This window comes from Heterocephalus glaber, unplaced genomic scaffold (genome assembly GCF_053883595.1).
Source record: "Heterocephalus glaber isolate CG9 unplaced genomic scaffold, H.glaber_assembly_v1.0 deba00001689, whole genome shotgun sequence".
In the NCBI taxonomy this organism is placed as follows: domain Eukaryota; kingdom Metazoa; phylum Chordata; class Mammalia; order Rodentia; family Bathyergidae; genus Heterocephalus; species Heterocephalus glaber.
This window is the reverse complement of record NW_028258414.1, coordinates 2335368-2347530: the sequence shown is the minus strand read 5'-3', so window position 1 is coordinate 2347530 and position 12163 is coordinate 2335368. Positions and strand designations below refer to the sequence as shown.

The following is a 12163-nucleotide window of genomic DNA, read 5'->3' as shown; positions in this document are numbered from 1 at the left end:
TGCTAGTTTTTTTGTGGTTTTTTTTGGTACCGAGGATCGAACTTGGGTCCTTACGCTTTTGCAGCAGGCAGCGAAACCACTGAGCTAAGTCCCCAGCCCTCTGCTAGTTTTTATCAGTAGTGCAGGTCGTGTTAAGAATGAAAGTCAGGCTGAGGATTTAGCTCAGTGGTGCTGCCGCCCACCTTGCAAGCGCAAGGTCCTAGTTCGGGAAGACTGAAGTGTGGATTCTGTTATGTGTGTTTATATAAGTATATTCGTTTAATTTTCTTAGTATAAGTTATATGAGCCATAGTTGATTGTGTAGAGAAATAGGTAGAATGAATTGTACTTAGGACATATAGTACCTGTAACTTTTCCAAAGTTAAAGATCATTGAGAAGGTTTTGAGCTGCCACTTAATACTTGGTGTCCAGTATTTTATCTCATTTTTTCCCCACTTTATGATGTAAAAACAGATGGTCTTTCAACTGTTTTTCTCTTCTGTTTAAATTCTTCTAACATTATATGGCCTTATGTGATTTAACAATGTCTTGCTAGCCCGCATTCCTAACTGAACTCGTTGTGTCTTGAGTTTAGTAGCCTCTTGTGTCCACAGTTCTAACATTTGGTATGTATGACTCCAAGTGAGTATTGTTTGATTGTTGTTAAAGTAATTCATATAAATGAGCAAAAATTTCTCTTTAAGGCGAGATGATCCTTACTGGAGCGAGAATAAAAAGTTGTCTCTAGATACAGATGCCCGATTCAGCCACAGCTCTGACTACTCTCGTCAACAGAACAGATTTAATGACTTTGATCATCGGGAGAGGGGCAGGTTTCCTGACAGCTCAGCAGTACAGTCTTCCTCTTTTGATAGGTAAGTAGAGCTGCTGTGGGTAGTATATGAGCCCTGCTAGTGATAATTCTAGTTCTTGATTAAAATAGGTCACTATAACCTGGTGAAGTAGGGTGACTATATCTTGTTACATTAAAAGTGAGTGGGAGGGCTGGGGATTTAGCTCAGTGGTTTCCCCGCCTGCTGCGCAAGCGCAAGGACCCAAGTTCAATCCCTGGTATCAAAAAAAAAAAAAGTGACTGGGAGCACTTAGTTTTGGATGTGCTTCAGTTGTTAAGAATAGTAAACAAGTTTGGCTTAGTAGCACACACCTGTGATCCCAGCAATCTGGGAGCCTAAGGCTGGAAGATGGAAAGATGGAGCCTAGCTTGGGCAACCCATTGACTTACAGAGACCCTGTCTCAGTAAAACACTGCCCAAGATTTAACTCAGTGTGAAAGTCCTGGGTTCAATCCACAGCACCAAAAGAAAAAACAAAACAGTGAAACATTTTTCAGGTTGGTAGTAATTTGAGTGTTTTAGGTCATTTCTCCTGGATGCTAAAATGCCATCCTTCGTGCCAGACATTTAATGTAGTAGGAGAAAATTTTTAGGCATAACTTTGAGCCCAGCCTGGGGATCTTGGTGAGACTCTGTCTCAATAAACGGGAGGAGGGGGTGGGGGGCTGAGGGCATAGCCTAATACTGAAAAAAAATTATTAAAATCTGTGTAGCTGGGCCGGGGATTTAGCTCAGTGGTTCTGGTGCCTGCCTCGAAAGTGGAAAGACCCGAGTTCAATCCCCAGTACCAAAAAAAAATCGGTGTAGCCTTTTTTTTTTTTTTCGGTGTAGCCTTTTTCTCATAGTTTTTCCTTTTCTCAACCAGTGTAGCCTTTTTGATGGCCATGCCTTAAGTTCCTTTTTAAAGAAAGTGTGGGATTATAGGTTTTACAGACACTTTTCCTTTAACAACTTGAGTTCCATTCCTATGACTAGGTTGCTAAATGAGGAATTGTGTATAGTATGTACATTATAATATGCAGAATAAAAGAAATAGTCAAAGGAAATGGTCCCGATTGATGACTTTGCTTTTATTTGCATAACTCTTCCATGTAGTACTGTAATGTATAACAACGTAAAACTACAGTACTGTACTATACAGTCAACAGAAATTGCAGTTCAGTGTAAACAAGGTTCATATACCCAAAAAAGACACTGAGGATCTGGAAAGAAGATGTAAAACACTGCAAAAAAAAAAAAAAAGATGGGTCATAAGATGGAGCATCTAGTTGTAAGTCTGAATAGCATGCCTTGGTCATAAGTCTGAATGGTCTTTAGCCAGGTAGGTCATTAAATGAGGAAAATCTGTAATAATCAAGTTAAGCATAAGGTCCAGTGTGTGCTGCTAAGACCTGTGTTCTCTGTTCTTGTCACTAGGCGGGAACGCTTTGTTGGTCAGAGTGAAGGGAAAAAAGCACGGCCAACTGCACGAAGAGACGATCCCAGCTTTGAGAGATACCCCAAAAATTTCAGTGATTCAAGAAGAAGTGAGCCGCCTCCTCCACGAAATGAACTTAGAGACACAGACAGAAGAGATGTGCGAGGGGAGCGAGAGGAAAGGAGAACAGTGATCATGCACGACAGGCCCGACATGGCGCACCCGAGACACCCCCGGGAGGCCGGCCCCAACCCTTCCAGACCCGCCTCCTGGAAGGGCGAAGGGAGCATGTCTGCCGACAAGCGGGACGCAAGGTGGGGGTGTGGGGGGGGGGTGTGTGGGGGGGGTGCGTGCGCACGCTGCTAGTCCCTCCAGGTGGAGTGCAGTGCATTGGGGCTGAAAGTGGAGATTGTAATGAAGTTGTTATCATGCAGGTTTTGTGTTGGGTTTCACAGAGTTGAAAGGCCAGAGCGCTCTGGCAGGGACGTGTCAGGACACAGTGTGAGAGGTGCTCCGCCTGGGAGTCGAAGTAATGCTTCTGGGTATGGCGGCCGAGAGAGCGACAGAGGAGTCATCTCAGACCGGGGCAGTGGAGCCCAGGTAAACACCCACAGCGGGAGGCACCTGTGAGGTGCTATGTGTACATACAGTGTCATGTGGCATACAGCAGTTAAATGAACGCCCGAGAATAGTTTCTTTTTTCCTTTTGGCTTTTAAAAACTTTTTTGAGACAGGATCTCGCTTTGTAGTGCAAGTTAACTGTGAACTCATGTAGTCCAAGCAGGCCTTGAACTTACTGCGATCCTCCTGCCTCAGTCTTCCAGAGTGCTGGAATTATAGCTCGCACCACCGTGCCTGGCTGAGACTAGTTTCTTTTTTTTTTTTTTGTATTAAATTCTTTTATTGGTACATTTTAGGTATACAACACAATTACATTTCTCATTGGGAATTGTACCTTTATATAATGCATCTTGGTTCTTATTTTTTCCCCATTCCTAGCCCTCCCTTCATGTCCTCTACCCTTCCCTATTTACAAAGACTTTATTTCCATTTTTTCCATTTCTTATCATTTTTTCATTTCCCTTCTTTCCTTTCCCCTGTGCCTCCCACTACCCCTACCCCTTTGGACCTTTTATTCCTATTTTACATTGTAGATTATTCATTCTAATAATTGGTACATTTTAGGTATACAATATAATGACATTCATCATTGGAAATTTGCACCTTTACATAGTCTCTCTTGGTTCTTGTTTTTCACCCTTGCCCAGCCCTCCCTTCAACCCCTCCAGCCCTCCCTATTTACAAAAATTTTGTTCCTATTTTTCCATTTTCTCATATTAATCCCATTCTCTTCTATCCTTTCCCTTAGCCCTCCCACTTCCTTCCCCTTTGCCCCTTTTCTTCCTGTTTCACATGACCTATTTTATACATTTAGTCCTTATTTACACTTTCAGTTTCTCACACCAGAGAAACTATGCGCTATTTACACATCTGTGTCCTATTTATTTCACTTAAGAGTATTGCCTCAATGTGCATCCACTTAGCTATAAATGTCTCTTAATTTCTCATTTTTTATGGCTGAGTGAGACTAGTTTCTTGTAAAAGATTTTGTTCTCTGTCAATTTTATGGTTAGTAGTTGAATACCAATAGTCAAAGAAGTAGGATACTGTCCTTGAAACTTCTTTCCTACTTCCTGTTGGAATTTGAGAATTGTTCTATTTGGTAAATGACCTTCTTTTTTTTTTTTTTTTTGGTACTGGGGATCAAACTCAGGACCTTGCGTTTACGAGGCAGATGGCAGAACCACTGAGCTAAATCCCTGGCCCTAAATGACCTTTCTTAATGATGACTTTTAAGAAACTGGGGGCCAGGAGTGGTGGTGCATGCCTGTAATCCCAGCACTAGGGAGGCTAGCAGTTCAAATGAGCAAAAAATACGAGCGCAATTTAAAATATCTTATTAAGGGCTGGGGATTTAGCTCAGTGGTTTCACCGCCTGCTGTGCAAGCGCAAGGACCGGAGTTCGATCCCCGGTACAAAAAAAAAGAAATATTGAGAGTCTGTGAGGTGACAATAGCACCAACAGAATATATTTTGGTAAATTATATACCAAAAAGAATTCTGATATATGTTTGCATTATACTCTGGAGTGTTGCTTTGCATTTGGATTTTATAACAGCATTTTTGACTGAAAAATGTTTGTAATCTCTTGACATTCTATCTGATATAACTAGGTATCATTTCATCCTGCACATTTATGACAGGTGTGGGCCTGGTGACTATATAAGTTTTAGTGTCTCTAATAAATAGTAGTGTTTGGTAGCTGATTCCTTGAGCTGTTTTCCCTGAACAGAACAGTGTGTCACCCACTGCTCTGCTTTATTGAGGGTAAAGCTTGAGGAAGTCTCGTCCACTAGCTCCCTGCATGCAGATAGGTGAGCAGGCGGCGCCTTGTCTTCCCGTGCCATTCAGTCAGTCTGGGAATTGTTTGGCTGCTGTGGTCTCTGTGTGGGCCCCTTCAGCTTCTGTCCTGTGGGCTCTGGCTCTCAGTTCTTCATCTGACCTTTAGCTTTTGTTCTTTGATGTTCGTCACTGTGTTTTTCAGAGTCAGGGACAGCGCCTTTTCACAGCCATAATTAGTGCTACGTAAAATAATGAGTGGATTTTGGGTTTTTTTTGTTTGTGTGAGGGGTTTTCTGTTTTATTTTGTGATGTTGGGGATTGAACCCAGGAGGCCCATTGCAATGAACTACATCCCCAGCCCATTTGATTTTTTTTTTAAGATGGGGTCTTGCAAAGCTGTCCATTTGGGCTCATTCTCATGATCCTCCTGCCTGTGGTGCCAAGAGGCAGCTCCTGTTTGTATATGCTGTTTGCTGTTGTCCGACAGGTTGATCGTATCCTCCATCCTGATTTGTCTTACAGTTTTGAATATATATGTATATGCTTCCTAATGTATGGGTCCAGCATGGGGGCTCCATCCTAGGGTGCTAGGAGGCTGGCATAGACATAAATATTAAGGTGTGGAATCATTTCCAAGATACCCTGTGCCTTCCGAACAGTCGAGAACCGGATTCTTGGCTTATGCTGTTCATGTTCACCCTTTTTTATCTTCTCTGTTGTCCTTTGCTCTAACATTGAAAGCATACCAGTGTGTCCGTTGACCTGAGCCTGTGATGTTTTGACTTTCATATGCTTTTCCGCAGCACTACCCTGAAGAACGACACGTGGTTGATCGCCATGGACGGGACACAAGTGGACCACGGAAAGAGTGGCATGGTCCACCTTCTCAAGGGCCTGGCTACCATGACACGAGGCGAATGGGTGACGGCCGGGCAGGCGCAGGCATGATGAGCCAGCAGCACTCGAGGTGAGGGGCTGCTCTGTGAAGACGAGCTCTGCCGTCACACAGCCACGTCCTTAGCCTTACACACAGGTCATCGTGGTTGCTGAGAGATTGGACTGTGAACAGGGAAACGTAGGTCTGCCCAAACCTTTCCCCATCTGAACTCAGCGTCACAAAGAGAGGTGTGCAGGGCTGCTGATGCTGATTTGTTACTTTGGGTTCCTCACTGAAAGTGACTTGTTTGCATTCTGATAAGTGAAGCAGGCTGGGTCCAGGTTTGCAGTGGATTCGGGATCCACTAGGTACTAAGCAGACACCTTATGTAAAAACCACCTTGTTGTTCGCTACCTTGTATTCCTAAAGTTCTGAGGAAGACAAAACTGAAGGTGTGTTCCATTTCCTTCCTTTCCAGATAACTAATAAAACTTTTTGACATTTAACCCAAGGCCTGTTCCTATGCTGAGGCAGTCTTGATTTTTCTCTGCATACCAGTGTCCTTTGTGGCCCCAATGCCGGCAAGTCCTCCTCCTTTCCATCTGCCTTGTCCTCCTCGCCTTCCCATTCCCTTGTTTTAGAGACCCTGGCTGGCCTGAGTGACCCCAGTCACTTCTGCTTGTTAGCCGGTGTGGTGGCACATTCTTGTCACGCCACCTACCCAGGAAGCTGAGGCAGCAGGGTCACAAATTCAGGCCTAGCCTGGCCAACCTCGCGTGACCCTGTCCCCAAACACAAAAACAGACTGGAGGGTTGGAACTGCTCCCTCATTGCTTGTTCTGCTTTTGACATTTAAAGCTCACCAGCGACGTTTTCTAGGTAATATTCTTAGTTCTCAGGCTCCATGGTTAGGCTTTATTTCACACAGTTGCCTTTCCTCATTTGAAATAGTCTTCTGTTTTCTAAGGCACTGTAATTTTTCTACCTTTTTCATTTCCTGCTGGCTCTTCCAAGTGTTTGGGCTGTGGACAATGCTCTTTTATTTTTAGCTCTGTGTTGCGGTCTCCAGATGAAGGCCCTGTTGTCTCCACCAGTTCAAGGTCACAGCAAACTCACTGCCCTCCTGCTGGAACCCTTTGCTCCCTTTTGTTACCTCCAGCTTCTCTCTGCCCATGCCAGCAGCTGAGGAAACATGGGCCCTGTCTTTCTCTCCATTCCTAGCATAAATTCCTCGGTGGCATTCAGGTTTTTTTGAATGTTTCTAATAGTCACTCCTCCTTCTTTTCAGCTTCTGTCAGATCTTCCCAGGTTATGATTTTTTCTGCTCCATAATTCATACTATTTTTAAATTTACCTGTTGGGACACGCTTCTTATATCTACTTGCTTCAAAACCACAGCAACTTCTCTAGGATCTAATCTAGATTCCTTAGCCTGACATTCACAGGTGTGTGTGTGTGTATGTGTGTATGAGAGAGCGAGACAGACAGGGTCTCACTGTAGTCTAGACTGGCTAGACTCACGATCCTCCTGTCTCAGCCTTCGAGTGCTGGTATTAGAGGCATGTGCCACCACAGCCAGCTTCACTGTAGATTTTTACCTCCCAGTTGTGTTCCAGGGTTCTTGAGGTGGCTCTGCCTTGCTGTTGACTCAGTAGCATCTCCTACAAACATAAGCATTGCAGACATTGTACATAAACATTCCAGGAACAGTTCTTGAATGACTTCCTGTAACTCAGGTTCCCCTGCTTCAGTGTACAGCACACTCTCCTGAAGGGCTCAGTAAAACACCTCTGTGCCCAGAGCTTTTCTTGCAGCCCAGACCTGGTTGGGGAACTTGAGTTTCTAATTAGCTTCTCTTTGGTGCTGGTTCTTCAATCTGGGGTCCACACTTTGAGAACCGCTGCTGGGGTCTGGTCCTGTGCATTCCATCACATGGCTTCTGAAGAAGAGGGGATGTCCAGGTTCAGAGCCCACCAGCACAGATGGGCTGTTGACCTGGGGCAGTTAGTTATCCTCCGGAGCTCACTTTGATCAGGAAAGCAGGACTGTTGCCAGGAGTACATGATTTAATGTAAAGTACAAAGAGCAGGAGGGTCTGGCAGATGATAAGTGCTGTGTAGGTATTTGCTGTGATTATTTCTTCTTTGTTGTCTGATGTATTTTTCTTTTAAACCTTTTTCAGTAATGCATCTCCAATTAATAGAATTGTACAGATCGGGGGCAGTTCCATGCCGAGAGGAAGTGGCTCTGGATTTAAGCCATTTAAGGGTGGACCTCCACGGCGATTTTGAAAATGAGCTCTCTGCCATGGTTTCAAGATAATTTATTGAAATCTCCTATAAACTTTATTTGACTACTTAAGAAGAGGACCCTCTGACCTGCTTGAGAGTTCTGTCAGACTTTTTATTTTCTTTTTTTAAAAAATTTAACGATTGCTTTTCTCAATTTTAGAGAAGACGTTTAAATAGTTACGTTGTAATTTTTAATAGTTTTGTGTATCATTCAACTTTACTTTCTTGCAGCACCAATACACATTTGAAAAGATGGGAGTCAAAGCTGTTTTGTTGAAGGCTGTGTGAATACAAGGCGTTAGTTTGCAGCTGTGTGGTAGTGGGTAATTTGCAGCATTGGCGCTGTGGTGCCAGGCTCTGGACGTTCTTCTTGTCACCAAGCATTGTCGGCCTCCGTTTTGAAGGCTGTCTAAGCTTAAAAAGTCTGCTGTCTAATTTTTAGAGAGTAAGATTATTCCTTGCATTTCTGAGTATTATGTAACCTATTTTTGCAGAAGGTACTGTTACATTAAGTGCATCTGTGTAACCTGGTTAAAAAATGTAATCTTTTTTGAAATAAACCTTCATATTCTGTATAGTTGCTAAAGTGTTGAGAACCTTTTTAATTGTAAAATGAGAACTGATTTGCAGGTTAGCATAGCAGCACACTTATTCAGGTTTGCATGGAATGAAACCAAATAGATAATGAAACCGTGGCCATGAGGGTAACGCCGTGAGTCTCGGACTGAGCTGTTCAGGTGAGTGCACGCTTAGGTAAACTGTAGTGTTGGATGGATGAAGCCCGTCTACAGGAATTGTGTGGGTATTTATGTTTCCATGTTCCCAGCTATGTTGAGAGGTGGAAAAATCCCAGATTCTAGATTGGTGAATCGGTTGGGTTTTGTAAATACTTGTATGTGGAAAGACATTGTTGTCTTTTTGTGAAAATAAAAATCCACACCTGGATGTGTGTGTGTCTTTGTTTCCAGCTCTTCAGAAGTGAGGCCCCAGCCTTGTCTAGCGTTCAGTTAGTGCTAAGTACTGCGTAGGTACAGGGCCATAAAGGCAGGCTTTTGGTGTTTGTTCCCAGGACATAAATCTAGCTTTGGCTACCTCAGCAGCTGGCAGCAGACTGTGGATACATCAGAAACTTAACCATAACCCTAAGGCATCCTTTCAGGGTAAACACTGGACATCCATTTCCTTCATGAAAACTTCTCATATCTCTTCCTATCCGACAGTTTAGCTTCTTGGTAAGTCCAGCAGTCTGTACTGATTCGGAGGGAAAGATGGAGCGAGGGCTCTCTGAGGCCCTGTGTTCACTGTCAGGAGGAAGTGCTGCAGATGTTGGCATTGTGTCCTGGTGTGTGTAGTCACGTCCGTGGAGAACTGGGTGCTTTTGCACTGCCCAGGGTCTGCATTCCCAGTCCTGCAGATACAGTGTGGGAGTGTTGTGGGGACTGGGGGAGAAGCAGCCCCAATGTCCGCTGGAGAAGACTCAGCTGCTTCTGCGACTAGGCGTCACTGTGCCATTGTGTGCCTCCGTTGTCAGCAGGACCTAACTTGGGGTCTTCATGCCGTTGCTGGTGCAGGGCAGCGCACCACACGGGATAGGGCACTTGCTTGCCTAGTACTCAGTCCTCTCTACCAAAAGTACAGTTCCTCCCCCTCCCCAGTTTTCAGATGGGCGCCTGAGAGGGAATCTCCGACAAAAAATTCAATCTTTACAGAGTTGGAGGCGTAGCTCAGTGGCAGAGCACTTGCCTAGCATGCGTGAGGCCCTGGGTTCCACCCCAGTGCAATCTTTGAATTTTGCATCTTTTGTACCCTTACACTGAAGGATATAACAGTCTAAACACTATGTATTTTATTCCTCAGGCTGCCGAGGTTACATTTTTCATCTTTAGAAAGCCTGACAAAGTTCCGAGAACATTGTAAGGTGTAGGGAACCAGCTAGCGCAGTGAGCTGGCCAGCTCCAGGTCAGTAGTGAAACACCAGGCTGAAAGTTTTTATAAAGGAAGGTGGGTCCTCCAAGCCCTCAAAAAGGAGAGAAAGGTCCTGTACCCTATATGCTTGAGAACAATCCAGATGCTTCTTAAGAAGCAGTAGATTGCTTAGGTGGTAATAGGTCAAGAAGGACAAGGGCAGGGCCAGGGATTTAGCTCAGTGGCACTGCAGCTGCCTCACATGCAAAGTCCTGAGTTCGACCCCTGGTACCAAAAAAAAAAAAAATCAAGGGCCAGTCTTAGTTTGAGCAGGATACTGAAGACAGGTACTAAACATGCCAAAGTGATTGTAAAGGAAAATGAAAAGCTTAGAAAATAAATTTCTAGGCTCTTAAATACATGAAGTAATTAAAAAATTAACCCTCTACCTATGTTTGAATCCCTTGCAAGATTGTCCCTCGGCAAGACTTAGCCATTCCTCCCTGGCCTGAAGGGCAGGTTTCCAGCAGGCAGTTGTCACCTGGGTTCTCATCTTTTGTCTTTCATGGGAGGGGATGGGGACCTTGGGGGGCAGGAAGGGGAAGAGGAATAAAATAAAAATTATTAAGATGCAGTATATGTACCAGTCACCCAAGATGGATGTAATTATGTATTACAGACATAGGTAACAGAAGGCTTCAGACTGGTATGGCCTCTTGGTTCAGGGCCAGCCTAGCTGCTATCTTTCTAGAGTTAGCACTGGTGCTGCTGACACGGCTCCCCTTTCCTCCCCAGCAGTGTCCAGTCTTTGGGGTCCCCTCCCCTCACCTCATTCTGCTGTTCACTCATTTTTCTTTGTTGCCTTTACTCTGAAGACCAGATGTCATAGTCAAGCCTTTTGCCCTGCTGATCCCTTCATCTGGAAGGTTCTTTCCCAGAGGCCCACAAGGCCCACTTCCTCAGCTGCTGCAGGCCTTCCATGATTTTACAAAGCCCCAGGGCATTACAGCAAATGTTTGGAACAGCGCATTATGGCAGGTAAATGATGCCCACAATTTTTTTTTTTTTTGGGTACTGAGGGTCCAACTGGGGACCTTGTGCTTTCGAGGCAGGCTGGGTGCCACTGAGCTAAATCCCTGGCCCTGCCCACAATTATTTTTTAGATGTATTTCTATTGATGAATTTTTAATTTTGAGTTTTATTAAACTATTTAAAAAATATAAACTAAATGCTAAAATTTTAATATGTAATGAGTTTAGAATAAACATTTTCAACATGTTTACTTCCAAGATCTAAAAAATAGAAATAGATCCCTATTGAACTACAGTGAAAATGCAAAAGCTACCACAGAAACAATCTTTGCTTCAAATATCACACCCAAGGCAATCTTCACACACGAGACTAGAGCGCTCCATGCAGTCTTGCTTACTCTGGCAGGACACGTGTTTTGTTTTCCTGTCTCTGGCAGGATGCACTTGACATCTCGCTGGCCTCCCTTTTTCCTTAGGGGGTTCTTGTGTTCACCCGTCTGCGGCAGAATTCTCCTGAGGGGCCCCTTGAGTACATACATACTGTTCTTCCTTTGTTGTAAGTGATCGTTTATCAATTCCAGCACCAATCCTCTAAGAATGTTTCTCCATGGTATTTTGTGCTTGTTACTTTCTCTGTAAACTATGAAACTATTTATGCCGGACATGTTTAGAACCAAGTACAACCATCATTGGCCAATGCTTTGTGTTTCGAGTGATATCGTTGTTGCTGCATGACTTGTCAACGCCTGCTCCACCTTTTGTTTTTGTTGTAAAATGTGATCATTTTTGGCTTCACTTTGTGTTTGAGCATTCACTGTCAATCTTTTGTTTTTGAGACGTATCTCTCTGTGTAGTTCAGGCTGGCCTTGAACTCACTGTATAATACAGGTTGACCTTGCACTCAGCAGTGATCCTCCTGCCTCAGCCTCCTGAGTGCTGAGATTACAGTTGTGCACCACCAGGCCTGGCTTCAGTATCAATCTTTTTTTTTGGTACTGGGGATCGAACTCAGGACCTTGTGCTTGCGAGGCAGGCGGTGAAACCACTGAGCTAAATCCCCAGCCCTTCACTATCAATCTTACCATCATGGTGTAATGTTGACAGTGTCAATGCTTCTCTGTCTTTCTTTGCCATACAGGAGGCCTATACATTTCTCTATTGCAAACTTGGAACATTTTTTCAGAAATCTTTGCTTTGTTCTTAGGAATAGTTCCTGTGCTGGTCACCTGGTATTTTAGCAAATGTAACCTTAGTGGGTAACAAGTGAACCAATGTGACATTTGGGTTACTTTTTGAAATAGGTGCAGCAAATCTGTTCACAAAATCATACGGTTTATTACTGCATGAATAAAGACCTGCTGGCTGAGTTCCAAGATAAATTTCTAAATTCAAGGTGTAAAATGTC

At 43.9% G+C, this 12163-nt stretch overlaps 1 protein-coding gene across 10 annotated transcripts in view; it reads left to right on the top strand.

Moving 5' to 3' along the window:
- The window catches only part of Sltm (SAFB like transcription modulator), a 47721-nt gene extending 38954 nt beyond the window's left edge, over nucleotides 1-8767 (top strand). For all 10 annotated transcript variants that reach the window (XM_087198996.1, XM_021237156.2, XM_004855731.4 and 7 more), the window contains 5 exons: nucleotides 685-855; nucleotides 2251-2565; nucleotides 2707-2851; nucleotides 5458-5621; nucleotides 7714-8767. In XM_087198996.1, coding sequence (XP_087055122.1) covers nucleotides 685-855; nucleotides 2251-2565; nucleotides 2707-2851; nucleotides 5458-5621; nucleotides 7714-7822 — 904 coding nt within the window. In that variant the 3' untranslated portion in view covers nucleotides 7823-8767. The remainder of the gene's footprint in view (nucleotides 1-684; nucleotides 856-2250; nucleotides 2566-2706; nucleotides 2852-5457; nucleotides 5622-7713) is intronic.
- The last annotated feature ends 3396 nt before the right edge of the window (nucleotides 8768-12163 follow it).